Source organism: Pteropus medius, unplaced genomic scaffold (assembly GCF_902729225.1).
Source record: "Pteropus medius unplaced genomic scaffold, Ma_sr-lr_union100, whole genome shotgun sequence".
NCBI lineage: Eukaryota > Metazoa > Chordata > Mammalia > Chiroptera > Pteropodidae > Pteropus > Pteropus medius.
Genome location: NW_024351730.1, coordinates 32,921,081 through 32,948,206, shown reverse-complemented (window position 1 = coordinate 32,948,206; position 27,126 = coordinate 32,921,081). Strand labels below are relative to the sequence as shown.

Genomic DNA, 27,126 nt, shown 5'->3' with positions numbered 1-27,126 from the left:
AGCAGGAAAGGCGTAAAGCTCAGTGACTCGTAAAGCTCCTAATGGTCTTGTTTGTTCACTGTGGTTTGGCTCTGATTACATTATTTTGGAGAAGGGAAAGAATTATTACATAGTAAGCCAATAAAGCAGATATTAAATGTTCGGTCAGAACAAGCAAACAAGTTACTGCTTGGGATGCAGCTAGGGAAAGCTAAACTTATATTTTTATTTGTAAGTATACCCTTCCTTCCCTTGGTGCTGAGAAAGCAACAGAAGGACAAGGTAAATTTTAGCTGGTGTTTTCCTGAATTTTAATTGCCTTTGATTTGAACTAAATGTACTTCAGATAGTCCAGCTCTTTCATTAACTAGCTATGTCAATTAGAGCATGCCACTTATCCTTAGCAAGTTTCATTTTCCTTTCGTGTAAAAAGGGGGTTCAATTTAGAGATGGAGAAGTTTTGTCTATATATTGCCCATGACATAACAAATATTGCTATATCCACGCAAATCTTTAGGAAAACCTTCCAAGTGAGACTAATAGAGGAAATGAGTCAGATCATGCAGGTCCTACTAAGTCAGTTCAGACATTATCCTGGGAGAAATAAGGATCACTGAAGTGTTTTAAATAGGGGAGTGATTTCACTGGATTTGTATGTAAGAAAGATTCTTTTGGTTACAAAGAACAGTTGAGAGGGTGTTGTAAATTCAGGCAAGAGTTGATGAGAACTTGAACCAGGGCAGTTACATTGGAGAAATAGAAAAATAAATATATGTGAGATATATTAAAAATATAAATGTATTCAAGATATATCCAAGAATATAAACATATTCAAGATGTATAGTATGTAGAAGTAGTAAGGTGATGTTTGATAGGAAATATGTAAGGTCAGGAAGCAGCTGAGAGATTGAAAGAAAGAACAGTACGACCCTTAGGTTCCTGGCTCAGGCCAGGCAGGATGAATAAAGGTACCTTCACCTGAGACAGAAAACACAAGAACAGTAGCAAATTTGGGGGAGATGATAAATTCCATTTCGAACACATTAATTTTTGAAGTACTTGGGAGACCACACACATTTGATAATTGAAGATATGGATCGACTTTTTAAGACAGAGTTTGGAAATTGAAATACATATTTGGAATCAGTAGCATACAGAAAGTAATTGACTCTGGGGAAAGAAATTAATTCCCCAAGGAAAAATGTGTTGAGTTACATAGAAAAGGGTCCAGCATTGAGCACCAGGAAACAACAACATCTAGGCAATGGATAGAGGAGAAAGAAGGAGTTCACGAAGGAAAATGAAAAGTCTCCTTAAGGGAAAGAAGCAAACACGGTAGTATCATGCCTAACGGGGTGTTTCAAAGAGGAGGAAGAGAGCACAGTGCCAAGTGTTGCTGAGATGTCAAGTAAGATAAAAGACTGAGTATACTTATTGGATACAGAAATAAAGATAATCCTGGGTGGCTTTGGAAAGAGCAGATTTTGTGGAATAGTAGAAATGGAAGGCAGATTCTACTAGCTGAGAAAGAACAGGAGATGAAAAAGGGTAAAAGTGGTTGTTTGAAGGCAGGAAAGGGCAAGAGAGGGATGTAGAGTTCAGAAAAGCATTTTTGGAAATAAAAGAAGCTTGAGCACTCACTCACTCATTTATTCATTCATTCATTTGTTCATTCAACAAATCTTTACTGATGGCCCACCTAGTACTAGGCACTATTCTCGAGGCTAGATATACAGCATATTTAAGTGCTAATGGGAAGGATCCAGCAAGAAAGAAAAAGATGAAGATATAATTTTTAAAAAGAAAAAGAGGAAATATGGAGAGAATTCTGAGGTCAGAAGCGATCCTGGGTACAGGTAGAATACAAACCTTAAAGTCAACAGGAACAACACCTACAATCCAAACAACAGGAAGAAGACAAAAAGTATGAGTGCAAATATAAGTAAATATATAAGTAATGAGACTATTATCCCAATTTTACAAATGAAGCTTGTGCTCAAAAGAAATAAACCAAAGCTCATAATCTTTCCCACTCTTGGTATGAAAGGAAGACTTATATTGGGCAGGAAAATTACCTGGTGTCCCATACAGATTAGTAGTTAGCATGCTTCAAATTAACCTGCTTTAAGCATTCGTTCAACAGCTACTGAGTGAGGCGGGCCATACTAGTAAGGGGTGGCCTTATATCCATCCATGGCAACTAGTTCTTTCCCAATTACTTCATCAGAAATTTGATTTAATTGGCCCTATAGTTCCATTTATTTGCCTTATATATATTTTAGCAACTGTTATGGATTGATATAGTTAGCACTTCTTGGATGGGCCTCCCTTCAATCTCTTTTCTCAGTGGTTCTGAACCCTACATCAGAACAACCTGCAGGGCTTTCTAAATATATACATTCCATTGGCCCACTCCTGGGTTTCTGATTCAGGATGCCAGGGATATATATATATATATATATATATATATATATATATATATATATATATGCCACTTATCCTTAGCAAGTTTCATTTTCATTTCATATATATATACATACATACATACATACACACACATATATATGTATATATATGTATGTATATATATGTATATATATATATACACACATTCATATATATATATTTTTTTTTTTTTTTAAGCTTCACAGGTGATATTGATGCCCTCCCAGGGCTGAGAACCATCACACTGCCTTATTGATGACTTCTCTAATCCCCCACCTCTAATGCTATTTGTTTATATTTCTACTCAGGCTACTTTCTAAAAATATGTTTTGTTTTCATTTTTTACAGAAGACATAGATGAAAATCTCCTGTTTTGAATTAAGATCTGAAAGAACTCAAACTTTCCAGCATCCTCTTCTGTTCTGACCACTTCTGAAATATATGCAACCATAATACTTGTAGATTCGTATTTAGCAAAATGTTTGCATGTCTGAGAAGACAATGAGAGTAACTGCTTGATGACAGTTATTCATCAGGCATTTAACATTAACTTTGGAAATAAAACTTTGAAGTAAAGGCAATATATTGCATGCTGTTTGTAAACAGGAGTTTAACTCATCACTCTGCATCCATTTATGAGATACTTACTGATTATAAAAGTTGAAAAAACTAATACTGTCATTTTGTCCGTAATATCATGTGCATGTCCAAAAATGGAATAATGCTTTTTTGTTGTGAATGTGTATTATTTTCAGTATCTTAATATCCTAATAAAAATTTATAAAAATCCAAACATTTATTCCCAGTCATTTATTTAAGCAATTATATAAGCCCACACTTTATATCGAATTATAATTGTGTCTTCTAGATCTTACTACTTAAAACATTTTTTTAAGTGTGAGTGTGATTGGGAGAGATGTTTCTTATAGTAAACACATAGTTGTTAAAGGTAGTTGCTGATGAATGTCCTTTGTCATAATGTAAGTGTAAACAGAAAAAAAATTATTTCAAGTACTCTTCACCAAATTCAGTTAAAAGTGTAAATGATTATGCACTGCTTGATAAAACTAATTTTAACCTTTGTGCATGTGTGTCAGGGGAGAGAGAGGCCCTGTAAACTGTCTACACTTTTCACGTCCTCAAAATAATGTAATGTAAACATAACAGACAGTGGAGAGCTCTGAACTGTCTTAATGTCCTATGCTGTCAGAGATAAATATTACTACCATAAATTGATAGCAAGAAACTGTGTCATAAGAGAAAATTTGTGTTTTTATTTGAGCTCTTCTTTGGTATCTATTAATACGGTAAAAGCTAGATTGCAAAAATATAAAAGACATCGTAATAGAGTTTTGCAAAGTCTGAAGCAAAGTAATAGATGACCCTGACACCCACTTTAATCTACTTATAATATTTGAAAGAAAATAAGCTTTTTTTAAAACATATTTTCTAACTGAAATGGAAGCTATCAGTGCAATTGTCTTTGATTATTTTTAAAAATAATCAAAAATTTGTTGTAATTGTTGTTAGGAGCCTTATCTGTGATAGTCACTGAGAGAATGTGCCTCTAGAAATTTATCTAAAGGATAATTATGGAAGAGTTTGTTTTTTATCAGAATAATCTTCTCTGATTAACTTCAAAATTGTGTTTATTATCTCTTTTCTTAGCTCAGTGAATCACTTGTTCTTAATCAGACCACATCACACATGTCATGACTAAATAATTATGTTCAATTTATTTAATCAAAATCTCATTATTACTTATAATTTTTTCCAACTAGGAAAATTTAGAAATTATTTCAAAATTCAGAATGCATTTATGGGTAGTTGCAAATAACTGTCGTTAGAGATCTTAATTAATTAGAAACCAAGTTTCTAATTATTACTATGTCAAGAATAGTGAAATTATGTTTAGAGGCATTAATTAGATCTATATTACCATTTTAAATGTTTTTTGGATTAAGGAAAAGTAATTTTAATGCTAAAGACACTACTTAAATATTGACCAAAAATGTTTTATTTGAAGATAATTTTCATTTTGAAATGAAAAATATTATATAATAACCGAAAATTTTAGAACTTTTAATTTTTCTATCTTTTAAGGCTCCTATGTGTATCACTGCCCTGAATGATATATTGAAGAAGCACTTTAATATTCTTGGTGGTCACAGTTTTTAATTGTGGATTGTTTATGATAAAGACATAACTCTAATCCTAACCAAGGAGATGAAGTTATTTTTTCAGTAATTAAGATGCTTTAGAAGTTGGAGTTCCTAGTCTGGAACCAATTATACAGTGTAGCTTTGAATTTTGTGACTCATATTGCCCATGACCATAAAACATTAGCAATATGGCTTAAATACTAGATGGGCATAGAGATTCCAGGAGATCACACTGTTCTTTGAATTCTTGCTCCGAGGGCCATTTGAAGCAAGGTAATTAAAAAGATGTTCAGTATCATTTGGACTGATTCGATTACACTAGGTAAAAGAATATAAGATATTCTTGTGTTGGATAACTTAGTGATTCCTAATAGTGCCACTTACCAAAGGGGAAAAAAAAATTCAAGGGTTTGAATCTTGAATGGGGAAAAAATACAAAGGAGAAACATGAAAAAGGGGGGAAAGGGGGATGATTTGCTTAAATTTAGGCAAAAGAAATAATAGTACAAAGGTAAATCAGAGTTGAGTTTCAAATACATACAAAACAGTTGAAGAGTGACATACATAAAGAGTTATAATTTGCTTCAGATGCTGGGGACGAGTCTTAATAAGAACATGATGAAGTTGATTTTTCTTCCAAAATTCAATTCCAGAGGACAGTGATTTGGTTTGAAACTCACAGGGTAAGTTCATTTGAATTAAATGTAATTGAAGACCATGAAAAAGTTTGCTTTCAGAATCAGCTGGCCAGTAAAGACCACATTAATTTGCTTTAAGGAATTTACTCATATTGTGCTTATTCCCTACCAATCTTACAAGATTTTTCCCATATTATTTTCTTCTTGAGAAATTACAGTTGCCAGTAACAGCATTAATTAATTCAACCTCTACAACTGCCCCTAGTAAGCATGGGTTTGGGGAATCTCAAATTGTGAAAAGTATTTATTAGTTGGATGATGGTTATGTTTTTTTCCAAATTTTGATACAAAAATATGAGGCTTTTTGAAGTTGCCAGGCATCAGCTATTCACAACCCCTTCCCCGAATAGCTTGTGGAAGAGTGTGACAAAGGGTGAGCAAATTTCCCCCCAAATCTTCAGTGACTTTTTCGAACGTCTTTCTCCACTTGCCATCAAAGAGGTGTTTATACTGAATTACTCTATAATGAGCCAACTCTTCAGAAAGAGAATACTAACCTCTTTTCATAATATCTGCTCTTTTTCTAAATCACCTTGTTGCTTTCTTCTAAAAAGTTTTTTTCCAGCTCTCTTTAACTTTTTCTCACTGGTCAAACAATATAATTAGTTTGCTCTTCTTGTTGAATATTCTCTAATCTTCCTAATCTCTGGATTCTTATAACATTTTTTAATAAAGGCCAAAACAATGCTAAGTAATAGAATTGCCTTTATTCCATATGTAATACTTTTGTTGGTACAGATAGCATTCATCGTTAACACTTACTGAGTGTCTAGTATATAATAGGGTCTATAGTGGGGGCTGGAAATACAAAAAGTATGAGAAAAATTCACAGTCTGATAAGGAAGAGAGATTCCTAAATGAAAAAAAAAATGTAATTTAAAGAGTGCTTCTAGATAAAAATACAAAGCTGACTTAGGCTAGGGGTCAAAGACTTCATTCACAGAGAAGATGGTATGGCAGCCAGGTCATGAAGAATAAGAAGTGGGTGGGGCACTCAGGCAGAGGGAACGAGAGCATCGGGCTGACCCAAGAAGGTCATAACAATTGCTTGGGGGTGAGGGACAGAAATGACCAGTATAACAAGACTACAACTCAAGTTGGAAACATGTTAAATTTGGACATTATTTAAGCGATGATGTTTTGAAAACTTCACACACAGTTTAAAATAACATCTTGCTTGTTTATCACCTACATTATTTTGAAAATACTATTTTGCATAATTTTGTTTTTATTTCTAAATGTAATAAGCACCTTACTTTTCCTTTATTTAATTGCAAAGGGTTTCTCAACTTTAAGTGTGCTGGCTGGTAAATTACAGTTTGACAACATGACATTCTAACAATAAGCTTTCTGCTTCTGTACCCCGCTTGCACAACCGACCTGTGGGTTGACAGTAAATAGAAGAAAAATAGACTTTTGTGTTAAGACAGAATGAGGAATGGGATTTAGGGCTTAAAAACCTTGTACCTCTACATTTCGGGGCTGCTTAATTTGGGGTCTGCGTACCCCTGGAAGACCCAGCTGGCTGAATAAAGAGTGTGTTTCCTATAACTCACTGATTTCTGGTGGTTCATGTGTCTTTTGGGGGCTAGTGGCTACAACATTTGGAGGCCCCAGCGAGATCTCAGGGAGTGGCCCTGGGATCTAAGACCGGACCAGCCTCCCGAGCAGTTGCTGTCCCTGTTGTGGATTCAAAGGGCTGGCCAACCTGAGACCTTCCAGGGCCCTTGAATGCCGTGACAGGGTCAGTACAATCGTCAAGGACGCAACCTTTAAGACACACTCTTTGTTCCTGGTCCCGACAAGAATTTCCGAGGCCTCAACGTCTGGATAAAAGGTACCTTTCTGTTCCTGTTTCTGTTGACCGGTCAGTGGGGGTCCGTGGAGAGACTGGACGCAGTCATATCTCCCGGACCATAGCCAGGCTGCGGGACGCTGCCTCCTGTGCCCTGTTTTCAGGTTCTGTATATTGTCTTTGGTCTCGTCTAGGTTGTAGGTGGCGGACTTCTCTGGGTCCACCTACATCCCAGTAATTGTTCTTGTCTGAGTGTCTGCTTTGCGTTTTCTGCGCAAGCGATGGGGGGAAGCCCGAGTTCACAAAAGACACCCTTGGGTTGTCTCCCGCGACATTTCAAAGAAGGGTTTGTAGAGGGAGCTGACTATGGCATAAAGTTTTCTCCAGGCAGACTAAGAACATTGTGTGAAGTTGAATGGCTGTCTTTTGATGTAAACTGGCCTCTGGAGGGTTCTTTTGACGGGAGTTTAGAGAGAAATGTTTGGAAGATTGTCACGGGAGACCCGGGACATCCCGATCAGTTTCCCTACATTGATCAATGGTTAAACCTTGTTCAGAACCCAACTCCTTGGCTCCGCCGGTGTGCCCTTTCTCTAGGGCGTGAGTCTTGTTGTGGGCACCCCGAAACATGCAGCAACTGAATCTCCTAGACAGACCAGTCCCTCAGTCCTCCAATCTCCACCGGAGGACAGTGACCTTTCCCCACCCTATAATCCAGGACAACAGAAGCCAAATAGCACCGCCTCACCTCCTCAGATGCAGGCAGGTAACCCCTATGGGCCTCCTGCTCCGACTCCAGGCGGGGCACCAGCCAATACCACCACCCCAGCCATCCTCCCCTTGCGAGAAGCACCACCCCAGGGACATCACACAGATAGGCCCTTTATGGTTTATGTGCCTTTCTCAACTAGGAATCTGTACAACTGGAAGGCACAGAATCCGCCTTTCTCTGAGAAATTCCAGGCGCTAATGGGACTCTTAGAAAGTGTCTTTCAGACTCACTGCCTCACTTGGGATGATTGCCAACAGCTTTTAATTACCCCCTTCACTGAGGAAGAACGTGGTCGCATTCTGACTGAAACGCAAACGATAGCTGCGGGAGGGAGGAGAGTTGAGGAAGCAGGGAACAGACTGAGGAGGAATTTCCCTCCACCCGCCCAGACTGGGGACACGATTCTCAGACAGGGAGAACAGCATTAGATCGGTACCACCAGATTCTAACTGGAGGAATTAGGATGGCTGCTCGTCGGCCAACTAACCTTTCTAAGGTAACTAAAGTTACACAGGGAGGGACCTCAGGAATCCCCTGGAGCATCTCTTGAATGAGGCATACCACATATACACCCCCATTGATCCTGAGGCCCCTGAGAATCAGCAGGCAATTAATATAGCCTTTGCTACTCAGGTGGCCCCCGATATCCGGTGAAAATTGCAAAAAATTAGAAGGTTTTGCAGGAATGAACCTGTCTCAACTTGCTGAGATAGCCCAGAAGGTGTTTGACAACAGGGAGCCACCGGATGACTCCAAACATATGGCTAAAATCCAAAGCTACTGTCATCAACCCAGCCAATCTGTTGCCAAACCCAGACCGCGAGACCCCCCGTTCACGACTGCATAGATTTCACTGATGCCGTGTGTTCCTCGCGGCCAGACCTCAAAGACTTCCCTCTGCCTGAGGCCGATGAAGTTCTGTTCACCAACGGGAGCAGCTTCATGCAGGAAGGAAGAAGGAACGCTGGGGCAGTGGTGGTAACTCTAACTGGCACCATCTGGTCACAAGCTCTTCCCCATAGGACTTCTGCTCAAAAGGCAGAACTCATCGCCCTCACTGAGGCACTAAGATGGGGAAAGGATAAGGCAGTCACAATATACACTGACAGCCGATACGCCTTTGCCACTGCACATGTACACGGAGCCATCTACAAGGAAAGAGGGCTTCTGACTTCAGCTGAGAAGGACATCAAGAACAAGGGGGAGATCTTAGCCTTACTTGAAGCCGTATAGATGCCTAAGACTCTTGCTATTGTTCTTTGTAAAGGGCATCAAAAAAGGAATAGTCCTGAGGCTGAGGGAAACTGAGCCAATGCAGAGACAAGAACAGCGGCCACAAGGCCGGTGGGGCCCCCACCACATCTACTGACTGTTGTCCCTTACCCAGAACTGCCTCCGTCTCCGGCCTATACGGCAGAAGAGAACACATATTTTCAAGATAAGGGAGCCACTAGGAACCAACAGGGGTGGTGGCCAGATGGAAAAAATCAGGCTCTCACGGCCCTTGGAAGGACTCTCCTCCACCAACTACACCAGACCACACACCTAGAGTGAGCTAAGATGCTCCGAGCTTTAGAACCCTACTTTCATTTGTTAAAAGGGAGAAGAACTGCAGAGGAGATTGCCTCACGATGCCCGGCTTGTGCCCAAATTAATCCAAAGAAGGGGAAGATAGAAGAACCTAGGCATAAGGAAAGAGAAACTTATCCGGGGGACCACTGGGAAGTAGATTTCACTGAGATAACCCCGACTGTGGGGGACTACAAGTATTTACTTGTTTTTATAGACACATTTTCAGGATGGGTAGAGGCCTTCCCTACCAGGAAAGAAACTGCCTTAGTAGTTACTAAGAAACTGCTACAAGAAATTCTCCCTCGATTTGGTCTCCCTGGAACTTTAGGGTCGGATGACGGGCCAGCCTTCATAGCAAAGGTATCACAAAAACTGGCTAGCTACCTAAATTTGCAATGGAAACTCCACTGCGCCTATCGGCCCCAAAAGTTCGGGCCAAGTAGAGCAAATGAATCGGACCCTAAAAGAGATATTAGTCAAGTTAGGATAAGAAACTGGTGGGACCTGGGTAGAAGTTCTCCCCTTTGCTCTTCTCCGAGCCAGGCGTACTCCATATATTAATGGATTCACTCCATTTGATATTTTCCTCGGAAAACCCCCACCTTTAGTACCTAGAATAGAAGATGAGAAAAAGGCAGAACTACGTAACTTTGTCTTACTTAAGTCTTTACAGGCCCTTCAAAGTGTACAGAAGGAGATTTGTTCTGGAGTTCGTGCTGCCCACTCAGCCCTGGGGGACAGACTTCCCCATCGGTTTCAGCCTGGGGACTCTGTGTGGATCCGGAAGTTCACTTCCAAGGGACTAGAACCGAACTGGAAAGGACCCTTCACTGTCTACCTGACGACGCCCACTGCAGTTAAAGTAGACGGCATCCCATCATGGATTCATCACTCCCACGTGAAGGCAGCACGAGAGTGGACAGCTCAGGAAGACGGGCCCTTAAGACTAAGACTCAAGCATACATAAGTATAACCCTTTGTTTCTTCCTTTTTATCTCTTTAGCCCAGGCATTTGACCAGCCACGATCAGGAGGAGCATTAATAACTTTGTTAACAACAATACGCCAGGTCTTAAATAAGACCACCTCAGACATAGGACAAGATTGCTGGTTGTGCCTAAACCTAAAACCCCCTTACTATGTCAGGGTAGGAACTCCCCTAAACTTAACTGACCTCAGCAGGCTAGAACTTCAAGTCGATTCACTAGAGGTGGTCCTCCAAAATAGAAGAGGTTTAGATTTATTATTCTTAGAACAAGACAGATTATGTATGGCTCTAGGTGAAACCTGTTGCTTCTATGCCAATAACTCTGGAATAATTAGAGCAAGTTTACTAGTACAGAGAAATTTAGATGCTAGGGAAAAACAGAGACTAGAATCAAGTCACTGGTTTCATAGGATGTTCAATTGGTCACCATGGCTAACAACCCTCCCATCTGCTGTAGCTGGACCTTTAATCATCCTCCTCCTCTTGTTAACTTTTGGCCCATGTTTCCTCAATTTCTTGTTTGCATATATAAGGAAGAGAAGTAACTCTATTAAACTTTTAGTATTATAAAATAGAGGCTATGAGCAAATTCCGCATGAAGAATCAAGGATTTGATTTTCTCCTAAGGCCAGTGGGGAATGTTACTGGCTGGAAAATTACTGCTTGGCTATTGCCCATGAGAACATAGGCTATAGCCCATGGAAACATAACATTCTGACAATAAGCTTCTGTACTCCTGCTTGCACAATCTACCTGTGGGTTTTCAGTTAATAATTAGAAGATAAATAGACTTTTGTGTTAAGACAGAATGAGGAATGGGATTTAGGGCTTAAAAACCTTGTACCTCTACATTTCGGGGCTGCTTAATTTGGGGTCTGCATACTCCTGGCAGACCCAGCTGGCTGAATAAAGAGTGTGTTTCCTATAACTCACTGATTGCTGGTGGCCCATGTGTCTTTCGAGGCGTGGTGGCTACAACATAAGTAGGACTTCGGAAATTTGTCACTAAAGTTACAGTGCTTAATGAGAACACTGACCCTGTTTAGTATTTTCACATCTTAATTGAATCTTAGCTACTAAATTTCTAAGTACTTGCATTTATAATTGACTGCTAATTATTTTGGTTCTTGTCATGTCTAGGTGCATTGTTTACCCCTTTTGTGGCTGAAACTCAGTAAGATTTGCTTTAAATTAATGCAAACTCCTGGAGTCTTGGTTTATAATTAGAATTTAGAACTCTCTGTGAACATCTTATGTATAAAATTATGTAAATCTATGTGGCAAAAATAAAAATCACTAGTATTTGAAATCAAAACTATTTCTTCCACCGGATAGTAGGAGAGTATTAAAAATCAGGCAAAGAATAAATTGGTGAAACTGATGGATTTGTAAGAATTATCAACACATAAGACAGATTACTGGGCTTTAGGTTTGACTAAGCAAAATAAACATAACTCTTGAAAGAAAAAAATTATTTAAAATCCACTAGAATTTAAGCTCTACCAAATAGAAGATAGGCTCATTGAGAGCGTTTAATAGCTGAATAAATACTGGATTGACGGATGGATGGATGGATGGATGGATGGATGGATGGATGGATGGATGGATGGATGGATGAAGTCGATGAATGAGGAAAAAAGCCAAAAACAAAATGCTCACATTTTGTTTTTATTCACAATTCACTTTTTTCATCTTTCTTTGTAGTTTCCAATTTCTCTTCTTTTTCCTTTTCCTTAAGATCCAAATCAGGTAATTATACTTTAAGTTTCCTTTAAGAAAGTATTTAAATGAATACAAAACTAAAACAAAATTTTTTTAGATTTTATCAGAAAGAAATTTGAGACCAAGAATTAATGGTTACCATTCCCTTTTGTAGACCTTTAGTTACTTACATTTTATCTGATTTAAGTGATTTGATGTACAAATCTCACATACTTTTGAAAACTGACCTAAGACCTGAAACTTTTCTTGATCATGTGTGGAGAAACCAGTAGAAAAAGCATTTCAAGTCAACTTGGGGATGCAAGCTCTGCTATTTAGTACTTTGGAGTATCTTAAGCTCCTTTGAGCCTCACTTTCTTCTAGAATATAAAATAGTAAAAATTATTTCTTTATAAAGTCCATTTCACTTCTTAAATTTTATGTTTATGTCTGCCATTAATGAGGGAAAAAGGCATTTTTATTTAAATGGAATCCGTCCTAGATGGCTTTGAACTAGATTTAAGGTTAAGGTCATGGTATAATAGGATTATTTAAATTTTACTTTTGACAAGAATGTATTGAATAAGGGATAACAACTACATATGACGACTAACTCAAGCACAAACCAAAAAATAAGTTATGTATACTATAGTATATTAATTCCAATTTTTTCTACAAGTATAGGAAATGAAATTATTTTCTTTCATAAAGAAGTGGTCCCAAAATATAGCCTTTTTCCAACCTAGTAAGTATAAGTTTAATGATCTTTTCAAGAAGTCCCTGCTATGTTTGGAGCCCACAAAAGAAAATGGGGGGTTGTAGGGAGTTACTTAAAATATTATATGAATCTTAATGATATAATTTTAGAAATGCTAAGAATTATAAAAAGCATGTTTTCATTAATAAAGCTAATATAAAATGTATAACAGAAAAGATAGATAAAATGCTGAACTACAACTCCTTTATTATTTGATTGTTTCCTTTTAGGTCCTGATACTTAATGAATGGTCTTTTTTTTTTTTTTTAATGGTCTTATAGCAATATATTCTAGTCTGTTAATCTATAACATTTATAAAAATATTACTTTCAATACCCTATATAAGATGAGCCAGTTCATCATGAAAATTACTGTCTTTATTTTCCAATCCACTTAAAAATAAAATAAAGCATAGCTGTTAAATTTAAAGCCAAAAAACAATTTCAATGCCTGTGAACAATTCTACATTCATTTATTCAATTCATCCAAACTATAAATCAATAAAACAACCTCTTCTACCATTGATGAGGGTGAAAGTGAAGAGTCAAAAGGCTTTGAGTTACAAATAATTATTTTAGGAGAGATGAAATAGACTCGATTATTTCTTCACTAACAAAATATTAGTATAAACATATAATACATTGAAGATTATCAAATTTAAATCCCAACAGATAACTCTTTTACTGAATTGCACATCATTCAACTTTTTAGTTGAGGCCATTTATTCATAAAATAAGTTACTCAGAATTTGAGTTTATGAAAATATAGGAGAAATACTTGAATGAACTTACAAGATAACATTAAAAAATTCTATTTTCCAGTCTGTAAAATACTTGTCACACTTATACATTTTCTGAAATCAAGACACATTTCACAACAGATACATACATTTCAGCGAGGATCTTTTTCTTTAAAATACTATCTTAACTAAATGGTACATTTTACAGTTGATAGTATCTTACAATCAGGAATATGCAGTATTTTTTTTTTTTAATGTCAGAAAGGCCTAAATCATCTGCGTGCTTGATATAAATTTTCAGGATTCTTCAATACAGACTATTTAAAGTCAACCATCTTGAAGAATAAAGTGTCCCAGAAATTTTAAGGTCAAACAGGTAGCTTCTGAGCCTAACTAAATAAGAACCTAAGTCTTTTGAGTTCAAATAGCTAAGTTCTCCTCCCATAATCCAGTCTGTTTAATCAATATTATAGTCCAACTTCAAATGGAAAATCTTAAAATTCTAGCATATTTCTAACTAAAAATGTGTCCGGAAACTAGCTTCAATGATTAGTTACTGGTAATTACAAAATTAGCAAATTCATCTTTGTATCAAAACATGGCTAAAAGAGCACCAGCCTGTAGTTGAAAAGCCTAGATTCTAATCTCATCTTTCCAATTATCTGTATGATCTTGGGTAAATGTATGGATTTAGCTCCAAGATCTCTTTTAGTGAAAATATTAACTCCTCACACGCGACTCATTCAAATGACCATATCTGAACAATTAATACATATTTATACTTTTTCTGAACTTTAAAGCACTGTTGGCCACAGCCCATCCTGGAAAGAATCCTGACAGAATAATTTATAGAACTGCCCTACATTGATAAGAATATTTTTCTCCTAGTGATCCTACTTAAGTCAAGAAAACAGAAAAGGATATCCTAAGAGAATAAACACTACCTTGAGTCACTGTTCCTGCCTGAGAACAAGTCAGGCAGTTTCTTCCTGCCAAACAGTAGCAGTGTAATCAGACACTTTCATGCCGGGAGAAGGCCATCCTACCCCTCCTCAATGGGTATGTCATCCTTGTCAAGTACAAGTCCCTTATTATAGACCCAGAGCCAAGGATTTTATGGATTTTAGAAAATACTACACATAACTCTTCCAGAGGGATTTAAGGCAGAGTTCTGAAACCAAACATTCTGATGTTTTTCAGTAAAACTGATAGTCACACGAAGGGGAAAAAAGCTTCCTGTCTTTTCAGTTCAGGTTTACCACCAAAGGAGTTTGACACTAAGTCAAAACAAACAAACAAACAAAACTCTTGATTTACCTTAGCTCTATTTCTGTCTTCTAGCTACAGAGTAAGCCTAATACAAGCCTAATACCTTTTTCGAATGTCTAAAGAAAAGACAACAACCATGTCGTTTTCCCTTCAACCCCCTTTTCTTCCAATGCCCCATCTGCGGTCCAACTGGAACAAAGATAGAATTCTTTCAGTCCCTCCTTCAGGTTGACAGGAGTTAACGTCATAGGACTTTCCAAATGAATATCTTAGCCAGAATGTAATATACATTTACACTGAGACAAGGCAGTGTTTGTTATTTCCCTTCTTCCAGGCTTCCAAGAGCACCTAGAACACCAATTCTTTCCCCTTTCCTGTGGAAATTATGTTAACAGTGAGCCTCAAAAACCTATTTGAATCCTTAACATTCTCTTCCTAACAAAAAAATACGTCAACTCCCAAAGACCTCTGTCTTTGTCTGATTTCAACTCTTTTCTGAACATCTATTTTAATTGATTTGTGACATGTACAATTAGAGTAAAATAAATGTATTTAAATTACTAATTTCCTGGTTAATTTTTTAATTCAGAATTTTTGAAAATGAGAACATAAGCTCTTATTCATTGATCTTGATCTTTATATATCAACTAAGAGTGTTGAAATTTCTTCATAAAACTGAAGGCTCTGAAGACAAGAATACATAAGGGTTCCATTTTCTAAATCAGCTTCAACAAGATCATATAAAGCAAAATGTGAAGCAAATAATTAAAAAATAAATTAGACAATTGTGGTACTCCTCCTAGAGGAGCTTGATGTGGCAGGAACATCCTTCAGACCACAGAAGATAAGGGGGAGACAATAAAAAAAAGAACTGACAGACAAGAACCAGATAGAAAGCAGAAGTACGGCTGATCAGAAACCTGTCTTTATTCAGATTACAATTCTTTAAAGAGCATCAAAGTTGTTTAAATTTGCTTTAAGGCATGCTTTAATAGAATACATACAAAATATGGTTGTTTATAGTTCTCTTGACTAGAAAGCAAAAAATTGTGCTGCATTTCACTGTATTTACTAATTTTATTCTGATGTAAAACTTTCTAAATGAAAATCATTTTGAAAGTGAATAAAATAATTTCTAAGTCACCTACCCTGCCCCCTTTCTAGTATGAGTTCTGTGATATTGCCTTATCAGTACATGTTCCTTTGCTGGCCTTTGGCATACATGGAGACTGTGAGCTATAACCCATGGCAGTCAGTTTCAGAGTCCTCACTCCAGTGCGCATCTCGTTTCTCTGCCACAAGTTTGATGAACTGAGAGTGACTGGCATAAAGCTTGAGTTTATCATTGATCTCCACCCACTTCACTTTTCCAGCATCATCTCCAGCTTCTAAGGTAAGGTTATCCATTATCTCACCTGGTTACCAAAGGAAAAACATCACCAAGAAAAAGTAATTAATTTGTTCATTTCTTTTGCAGCACAACTCTGTATTTTCAAGTATTGTTACTAAAAATAAGTAAAATCATCATTGTATTAGGTGGCCAAGTGAATCAAAAACTAGAATATCCCAAATTTTCCAAATGTCCATACTTTAACCAAGTTCCTAAATTTTAAGTAAAGACATTAGTAAGAAAGCTTTTCTCTTTAAAAAAAATATTATCCTACAAAAAACAGAGTTCATATTAAATAAACACAAAACCTTACATCAAAATAAATTCCAGAAGGATTAGAGATTTCAATTAAAAAAAAAGAAACAAAACAATTATTGGTGATTTGTTTTATAGTCTTAGGGTAAGTGTACCTTTCCAAGCATGACATCAAACTGGAAACCATAAAAGAAAATATTTGTAATTACCAAAACTTAAACGTAAGGACTCACAATCACTACTGGGAATATAAATGGCATATTTCTGTAGAACTTGGCAATATTTTTCAAGTGCTTTTAAAAAGCAAATGCTCTTTGATGAGCATTCAATCAACAAATATCAGAGTGCCTCTTATGCACCAGACTCTGTGCTAGATACGGAGGAAATAATGAAAAACAATCCAGCAATCTCACTTCAAAGAATTTACCCTAAGGAAATAAAAATACAAGCCTGTCGAAATTCAGGGCAACATGATTTATAACTAAAAAAAAAAAAAAAAAAAAAAAAAAAATGAGTGAACATATCCAAACTTTCCATCCACAGGGCACAGATTAAATAAATGAGAGAACTGCTACACAATGGATTCCCATATAGTCATTAAAAATGAAGCAGATCTACATATACAGATGTGAAAAAATGTCCATAATACATTTTTAAGTGAAAAGTCAAATAACAAAACAGAACGTATAGTATGAACCCAGTTTTTATTTTAAAAACAGCTACAGGAGGTCTGAAAGGAAAAGCAAAATATCAATATTGGTTATCTTTGGGAAATAAAATAATTGGTGTTTTTAATTTTTCTTTACATCACTTATTTTTTAAATAACTTACTATAAACACTTATTACCTTTATAATAGTTAGCTTTATAATAATAAAATAATAAAGCTACTTAAAAATAGAACCGACTGAATACTTTAGCACAAAGTTTTCTCAATTCCCATCTCAAATGACAGCTCTTTGTGTATCCCCATCACAACGACAACATCAAACCATCAATGGCGACCAGAATTAAAAAATAAACCTGAATCTAAAAGTTAAATTAAAATATCTGATTATCTAAATAACAATGTACTCTAACAACATGTTCTTCATCAGAACTAATAATGATTGAAGTTCTTTTACCTCCCTCTTCCCTTCTGGTCACCTTATAATTTACACAAAACAAAATTCTAAAATGTTTAAAGAGGTCCAGTCTGACATGTAAAAGTTTAGAAGTCATCACTACCAAGCTGACATGAAAAAATTTGAACCAAATGAAAGCCAAGAACTCTGCCATCTTGAAAACTAGAGAAACAAGCAAACACAGAGAACACAGAAGCCCACCACTTCAGCCAGCAAGTGTTAAGACCATTTAAAAGGTAATTGACTTAATTTCTGGAAACTAATCTGTGGACTAATTTTAGACATAAAATCTTCTGGAGGCCCAGGACTGGGGTGAGGGTAGGAGAGGGGTCACATTTTCTTGAGTTTTACCTCCAAAAATGATACCAGGTTCTTATGGTGAATATTGGAGAAAAATCCCCACTCGCTTTCAGCAGGGAGAACTAGAAAGTAATCATTCTGAAATACCCCCGAAGCCTTCTGCCCTAAAGGAAAACTATTTTACTAAGGCTTACCCAACTTGAGGGAAGAGAATTGCCCAACTCTAGACTTCCTGTCCCTCCTAAGGCATGTGAGGGGGAGGGGGAACTGCTGAGAAGCCGTCATGATGGTCATAGCCCAGGGGCACAGGCTCACTAGGAGTGAAGGACCTAATCAAAGGATTCTCCTATGAGTCCCCTCCCCCACTCCTTATCACGACATCAACAGAACTCCTGTATAGTAACAGCTGGATACAACTGAAAGGATTGCATGGCTCAGACCTTATTTAAGAATTCTCTAGGGAAACCCAAACACAACAGAAGAGACAAAAACAAGGGCTGACACAAGGTTCTGACATAATTATGGCAAATAATAAATAAGCATAACCTGACTCAAACATAAAACCTCACACTAAAGGTCTATTTGCCTCAGTTCCTCTTACTAGATACATCATGTCCAGGTTTCAAAAAATACTATAAGGCATACTAAAAGGCAAAAGCACAATCTGAAGAGGCAAAGCAAGTATCAGAATCAGACTCAGATATAGCAGAGATTTTGGAATTATCAGATCACATATATTTTAAGTTTAAAGAGAGAATAGAAGAGTGAAAACAGTGATTTAAACAACTCATAAACTATATAATCAACCTCTAGAGGATCACTCCAAAAATAAACAGTTCAATTAATCAGTACTTAATTCATATGCTTCTAAGTTAGATTTGCATATTTCTCCCCTGATATATTTCTTCTAAGTTCTCAATATCAGAATGAACTCGTGTAATACTTCAGTTAGGGTAGCTGTATAGCAGTAATGGAAATGGCACTGGAAGTTTTTCCAAGTTCAACAAGCAAAAGTAAAGAATGTGAAATTGACAGATCTTCTAGTTCCAGCCAATTTTATAAGTGAAATAAGAGTCCAAGAAAACAAGTGATTTACACAAGGGCCCACAGCTCAGAAAAGAGTCATGTGTAGGACATTCAGTTCTCTGATATGATACCCTCATTTCATTATGCTATTGATAAAAACAAAATATATAAAATGTCATCCAACTTAGTTATATGTTTCAAGAGAAGCCATTCAATATATAAATTAAATGTCATAATAAATTTTTAAGATAACAGATTTCCCTTCTCTTTTTATAACAGATTTTATTTTCCCACTCCCTACAAATTATTAAATCCATAGACCAGAAAAAGCATTCATTTTAAATTCTTTCAACAGCTGGAATTTTTTTCATATTGTCTTATGTTTTAATAAGCATGCTTGTTATAAAATTATTTCAAATAGTAAGACAAATATATATCCTATTTCTTTTATCCTGGCCATACTTCCTACCCAAATCTCCAGTTGCTTTTGTTCTTGTCTTACACAAATAGACTCATAGTATATAATTTGACAACTTTAAGGCACATAATTTTAGTCTATAAATTCAATCTTAATTTTATATGGTACCAAAGAATGTAAGGAAATTAGTTACTGGTAATACTTTTAAGGCTCTCTTCTACGTATTCTTTTAATATCAACAATTTTGGCTTCATATAATATAATCCTATAATCAGTAGCTGATTGGCTTAAAATGGTAAAATGATCCAAATTTAATTTTGCCCTACTAGGCTGCTTGATTTAAATTGATCCTTTAATTCAGTTAATTTAATAAACATAAGTAAAATTACCTGTTTCATCATGGTAGTTCACAGCTTCTGTTTCCATCCATGCATTATCAGTGTTTCGAGGATCATCAACATATCCCTTATATATCTATTTTTAAAAGGAAGCAGACCAAAAAAAAGCGTAGGGTGAAATAGGAGTGGATAGAAGAGAAGCATTATAATCACAAATGTAAATCTCCTGTTCCAAAGAAGTGCACATATAATTAACATAACTGTACACTTAAAAAATGGTTAAGATGGTAAATTATGTTATGTGTTTTTTACATAATAAAAGAAATATAAATGTCATAGAACCTTTAATGTAGCATTCCATATGCTTATTTTAAATTCCTTTTGAGGCTGCTTTAAAATTCACAAAACCCTCAACACCTCAGATTCTAATATCAGAATTTTATAACAATCATATTTGGCCATATGATTTTTTTTAGAGTCTCTATAATTTAAGTATTCTTCTGTTTTAATAATTTCTGCAATTATCATTTCAGACATACAAATATAGATTCATCTAGTTAAATAAAAGATATCTATAAATAAAGTTAGCAAACACTAATATTTAAACTATTAATACATGACAAGATCTGGATCTAGCCATCTAACACAAATGTGACCCAAAGAAATGGACAATATAGAGAACAAATTAAGAAATCTTAATTCTAGAAAAAAAAAAGCAATCCAAACAAAAGCCAACAAAAAAGAAAAAAATCTGTCCTTTTCCTTAGAATTAGTGTACATTTCCTTATAAGGTGATTTTTAAAATGTTTACAAAGAGTACGTAGACAAAACAGACATGAGACTTAAACGGTTATCAACCAGAAACGTTCTTAATAACATAACCTCAGATGTAAATGTCCTTTCAAAAGAGCTGAATTAATGCAAAAATTTTTTAAAGTTTTTCTGTTGGATGGGTGAGCTCAGTGTCACATTAGTTCACACCTAAAGAAAAACTAGGAGGAAAAAAAGGTATTATAATAAATGATGTAACTGACCTAAAAGTGGGCTCTAAAACTTTCAGTAAAAATCTATTTACGGTGAAGATCTACTACAATTTAAGTTGTTTTTATGAATATGTACAACAAATATACAAGTATTTCATTTTATTCAGAGAATTATCTACCACATTTCCAGGTGAACTTTAATTTTCGCTAATCCACACAGTACTAAATCCTTCCTAGGAACCATCATTTCTTACCACTAGATGTTCCTGGCTGAAGAGTCTGTGCAACTGTTCCTCTAATTTTCTCTTTTCAGCACTGGATTTCTGTAAGGAATTGAGAGCTTCCTCACCAAATTCTCTTTTCAGTGTAGCACTAATCTTCTCTCCTGGATCCACCATCCCCTAAGAGTCACATTTTTGTTTTTTTTTTTTTAAAAAAAAAAAAAAGTAATAAGCTTTAATTCATTCAACAAATATTTACTGAGTGATACAGCGGATACTTATTATTCTATCTGCCCACAGTCATGATCTCTATTCTTCTGTCATATGTTCTTCTCTAAACCATTTCTTTCTTGTAAAAGCAGCCTATCAGGGTATCTCATATATTTGATCACAGTAATTGGTCCAGGGTTGGCCTATGGTTAGCTGAGCCCATCAGACTCCTTTCCTAGTATTTTTCAAACAAAAGCAAAGGAAGAAAGGCCTGGAGGCAAGAAAGAATATAGCAAGTTGATCTTAAGCTGATCTAAGTTATCTATTACGTCTAAAATTATCAGAATTCAACAAAAAATAATGCTAAAAATCTTACCTTTGGCTTAGAGTATGTATCAAGTTCTGAAATGGGATCCCACATTATTGAGTACCTATTTTACACCAGTTGCTTTGTATGCTATCTCTAGTAATCTTATTAAGTAAATATGATTATCCTTATTGTAAAGATGAAAGTCAGAACTCCACCTTACCCAGCTCAAAGTGTGAAGGCCAGGACACAAGCCTACATCTAACTACAAAGTCCATTTTCTTTCCCAAAGGTTTCAGATTTAGACTCAGATTCTAATAGCCTTATTGTATTATCCTACACTTATTATTGACAATGACATTAAATTTCAATGATAAATGATGAAAGAATAACTAATTGAAGTGGGGAGGAATAGAGGATAAATGGAGTAGAACAGATATATATGCAATAACCTTGCAGTAAATAAAGTGACTAAAAAGAACTTAAAACATTAATTTGATTTCATTTTAATGCTCACCCCTGGGATTGCCCATTCTCCACAGTCTTTCCTTTTGATTGCAACAAACTGTAAGATGTTTTTCCCAGAAATAGGGTGGGTGATTTTATTTCCACTTCTATCCCTTTTCCACCTGTAAATAGTAATGTAAGATCATACCGATTTAGGACAAAGACCAAGGTTCTATCTCAAGCTTGAGACAAAATTATAATGTATTTTTCTTTATAACAGTACACATAAATTTACTTTAAATCAGCACCTTTTACCAAAAAAAAAAAAAAATGTTTTGTATTAGAAATATTCTATATTTAGCACTGCTACAACCCAGAACTTTCTATAAAAGATATTATATTCTCTGTGATGAAAATTCAGGATATAAACAGTTTTTATACTTTTAAATTACTCCCCCCCCACACCCCAATAAAAAGCATTTAAAAGGAGAACAGAATTTAAAGGAACGGTCATAAAAGTTTTTTTTTTTAAGTCCAAGGATCCTTTTTAAGAATTAGAGGTAGTATAAAGACCTGGTAATTTTTTTTTTTAACAGTTCACTGTTGTCAGAAAAGCAGACTACATAATACAGGCTTAGTGGTCTCAAAAGTAGTGCTTCTCAATCTTTATGCCTCTTTTTTGATTTAAAAAAATCTTACTCTATCCTTAGTTTAACTTTATACTTTGAATTGAATTGAATATGTTTTCTTTAAAAAGTATCGTGGCAATGTTAATTTCAGAATGTATTTTTTTCTAATCATAGCTTTCTTCCTAAAAATGTTGATAAACTTCCTTTTACCCCTTTCCCTACCCCAATCACATTCATCTGCCCCCAACTCCAATTCAAGAATTGTCCTAACACTCTCTTAGGCTAAGATAAAGATTCTGAATTTCCAATACTAAATCAAAAAAGAAAGTCTATGATCTAATCACTGCTCTGCAGGAGTTTCCATGAAATAAACTGGTTCAGATATGAGCCTCCAAATTTCTTTTTATAGTGGCTGACTACCATATCTAACCTATAATTCCTCCCCTAGAAGAGCTCATATACTAGCAATGGAGCTAGAAATGTAAGTTAAATTATAAGCAGAGTGACAGTCTGATAAGTACAGTAACTATAAATGAAAGAATAATAGATAACAAGAAAACAACATCTGTTTTCAAGGATGCCAGCTGGAGGAATAACAAACAAGAAACAATGTTGTAAAATAAAATGATGTGTTCAACATGCATAGTTCCCAGTCTGTTGTTTTTTTAAAAAATCATTTGTTTATAATATCTTCCATTGGATAAAAAAATAAAATGATGCGTTCAAGAAACTGAATGTATATTTGGAGTCTGGCAACGTGAGCCATCAGTGAGAGAAAGACGGGATATGAGGCTGGAGAAGCAGGCAAAAAATTCATCAAATTCATTTGCTTGGAGAGTCAAAGAATATTTTTAAGCAGGATAAAGCTATAAGCAATATTTATCTTATAAAGCTCACTCCCTTTGACAGAATTTTGGAGGTTGCTTTGGAGGGAAGCAAGACTGGAGGCAAGAAGACCAGCTGGGAAGTATTGCCATGATCCAGATACAAATGATGAAGATAGGACTGAGGGCAGACATGGTGGGAATAAAGAAAGGATAGATTTTACTTTCTTTTTTAAAGGCAAATTTATATAGCACTTATTATGTACCTGATAGTGTAGTAAGTGCTTCAATGTATTTATCCATTTAAGCCTCTAAACCAGCAGTCCCTAACCTTTTTGGTACCAAGGACTGATGCACCTATGAGAATCTAATGCCTGATGATCTGAGATGGAGCTGAGGTGGTGATGCTAGCTCTGGGGAGCTGCTGCAAATACAGATGAAGCTTCGCTTGCTCTCCTGCTGCTCACCTCCTGCCAGTTCCTAAAAGGTCACAGACAGAAACAGGTCTATGGGGGTTGGGGACCCCTGCTCTAAATAACCTTATAAAGTAGTTGTACTATTGTCATTATTTTACAGGTATGAAAAATGAGGCACAGAGGAGATAACTTGCCCAAAATTGCAAAGTGAATAAGTTGTATAAACCAGGATTTGAACACAGGCAATCTGGTTCCAGAATCTCTACCTTTAATCGCTATATTATTTTACTTAAGCCAAACAAACAGAATGTTTACACTAATTAGATATGAGGAATAAGAAGGCGAATGATGGCTCTGGTCACTTACAAACATTTACTGACACCTACTACACATCACATGTAAGGAACTGGGAAAACAAAGACTAACACAGACTCTTGGCTGTTCTGCCAGCCAGCCAGCCAGTTATGGTCAGAGCACAGGAAAGAGAAGCAGAGTAGAGAGATGCTGCCACACAAAAAGGCAAGATCAGACAGATGTGAACAACTTGCGTATTATGTTTACATTCTGATTTTTTTCCTGAAGGGACTCATTTAAGGATATTAAGCAGAATAGTTTCTTGTTATGTTCTTTTATTACTACCAAATAAGTTATCATCAAATTTAAAACAAAATTTCTTTGACTATAACAAAAGAAATAATAGTCCTATATACTATCGATATTCTCTTTCCACTTCTTGATGGATCATACCTTCCTGTCTTTCACCAAAACTGGAAAGAAAACCACTTGTGGGCTCTTTTATAGCCTTGGACCATTTCTTAACCTTCAGTTCTCTCATTTGCATAATAACAGAGTTATGCTCAAAAAGTCTACCATTTCAAAACAACACGACATACAATCATCATGTTTACTCACTGCCATTATTTGGTCCACCATAGATAAATATAAGCTAATTAGAAGCTAACTTTTAAATCTGACTTCCCTTTGTTGCTCCTTGACCAATCCTTGCTAGCATTCCTGCTTCAAATATTTCACATCTTCTTGTTTTTAGTCAACCTCACCAGAAGTGGAAAAAACTAATACTGCCATTAATACTTATTTACATTATTTTACTTACATTAATAAGAATATATTAACTTGTGCTATCTCATTTAAACCACAAAGTTTCTAAAGGAATTTAAGCTGGATAGATAGGCATGTTGGTAGGTAGATAGGTAGGTAGATGGGTGGGTAGGGAGGTGGATGGGTGGATGAATGTATGGATGGATGGAAGATGGATGGGTGAATGAATAGATGGGTGTGATGGGTAAAGATTCATTTTGGCAGAACTAAAAGGGCAAGTAAGAATAAGATGGCACGAGTATTTGTACCTCTTAAGGTAACTTGAAAATAAGGAAAATAAGCTGCTTTTTCAGACTTAAACTATGAAATCATTATTATATCTCAGGTCAGAGAAAAATAGTCTCCTGGAAGAACAAAAGGCCCTTAAAATATCAAAACTAAAAAAAGAAAGAATATCTGCATTAAATATTAGCATTATTTAAAGAAGAAAACTGACAATTACATGTAAAGAGGGAGCTGGTCAGTGAAGAAATTCTAAAAATGAAAAAAATTAAAAGGATGACAGAGGTGACAGAAAAATCCAGGTGTGTTGGAAAGATGGTCCCTATGGATATTTATGCTAAGTTGATCTAAATATTAGATTCACCTACCTTTTTCATTCTGATGCATGTTGACCAACGAACCTTCAGAATATGATTTGGCTTACCAGATAGATCTGCCTCAGGAAAAGAGTGGCTTTCCCCTGTTCTGAAACCTTCAATGGCTCCAGTTCACACTTAACTTTGGCATTTAACATTCTCCACAATAGAATCATATAAAAATTAATTAACTTTATCACCCACTATTCTCCTATAAGAATCTTTTGTTTCAACCAAGCTGCTTTTTTTATTGTCCCTCACTACTCAAATAGATACTACTACAAGTCTTTTTCTAAGGGCTCCTCCTATCCCCGATCCAAGCTTCACGTTCAGCTCCGATCTACCTCCTTCATAACGCTGTTCTTGGGTGCTCTGGTTTACCATCATCATGCCCCACATCCAATCTTCTAATTTTCTAAAGCATCCTATATCACCCATGTTACTTTGACATGTTTTCTTATTCCATGTCTATCTTGTAAATTTTGCCATAGCTCTTTAATGAAAGGGAGCTGAAACTACTTTTTTATATCTTCCAAAGCACCTACTCAATTCTGACAATAGATAGATGCTAATAAATATCTGGTGAATTAATTTTGTTTAGATAATGCCTAACCTACTCATACAACATAAAACCACAGCTTTACACTTATAAAACATCACTATAATTTTACATATAGTCCCTTTAACACATAGATTTCATGTGTGTGCATATGTATATACACACGTGTATACAAATACATATATGTACAGAAGCATGTGTACACATACAAATACACATATATACATACATAATGTACATTTTTCTATATATATGTATATACATATATATATGTATATATATGACACATGTTTACAGTCTGTAGTTTTCTAATCACTTAGCTCTTTGCTACTGAAATGTTGTTTTAGTTCTTACCTGGTTATGATGGGATCTGCAGCATGATTTGGGCCCCATCGCCCCAAAAGCCCTCGGCCAACCAGTCCGGTCCGTCCTGCAGGATTTCTGGAAAAAAAATCAACTGAACAGGTTTTCTTTTTAACCAACTTGATATGGCCCAATAAAAGGTAGTAAGAACAATAAGAAGAAAATCATCTCTCCACACAAATTCAGTAGCACTATCATATATCTAGCACTAAAAGCACATACTTCCTTTTACTGTTATTTAATTTCAGTTTTCACATATACTCTTAAATGCAAACTAGAACCTGACTAGACTCTTAAATCTTGGAGAATGAAATACTCTGCACCTAACTATTATCTATCTCTACAACAGCGACGATTTATTCAAGATACTTTTCTCTTCACTTTCTCATCATCCTCTTTTTCTACTTCACTTTCTTACAACCTCTCCTATTAACACATTTTTTGTTACATTTTAAAGTCTATTATTCCTCAGTGGGTTCTTAATTTTTATTCTCAGTAATATATATTTTGTATCATATAATCAAGTAGTAGTATTATTTAATATTTCAAGATTTCAAGTATTTCAAGTATTCTATTTTTAAAGAAAACAATTTTATAAAAGTTCCAATGTCACCTCAATATTAAAATGCTTGTCAGATAAACATAGCAGCACTCATGCCTGAGTAATTTTCTTCCAATCAATAGACCTTAAATGTTCAACTATCATCACTACATACCAGTAATATGCCCTAATCTGCAATCTTA

At 35.6% G+C, this 27,126-nt stretch overlaps 2 protein-coding genes across 3 annotated transcripts in view; one reads left to right on the top strand and one right to left on the bottom strand.

Annotated features, from left to right (window-relative positions):
- Positions 1–3,212, top strand: part of SPARCL1 (SPARC like 1) — a 36,360-nt gene extending 33,148 nt beyond the window's left edge. For both annotated transcript variants that reach the window (XM_039845656.1, XM_039845657.1), the window contains exon 11: positions 2,773–3,212. In XM_039845656.1, the coding sequence (XP_039701590.1) occupies positions 2,773–2,801 (29 nt within the window). In that variant the 3' untranslated portion in view covers positions 2,802–3,212. The remainder of the gene's footprint in view (positions 1–2,772) is intronic.
- Positions 3,213–13,227: 10,015 nt separating this feature from the next.
- The window catches only part of NUDT9 (nudix hydrolase 9), a 28,223-nt gene continuing 14,324 nt past the window's right edge, over positions 13,228–27,126 (bottom strand). Inside the window, exons 4-8 of the mRNA XM_039845655.1 lie at positions 26,374–26,460; positions 21,965–22,076; positions 20,964–21,110; positions 19,778–19,862; positions 13,228–16,291 (exon numbers count right to left, since the gene is read on the bottom strand). Of these exons, the coding sequence (XP_039701589.1) occupies positions 16,113–16,291; positions 19,778–19,862; positions 20,964–21,110; positions 21,965–22,076; positions 26,374–26,460 (610 nt within the window). The 3' untranslated portion in view covers positions 13,228–16,112. The remainder of the gene's footprint in view (positions 16,292–19,777; positions 19,863–20,963; positions 21,111–21,964; positions 22,077–26,373; positions 26,461–27,126) is intronic.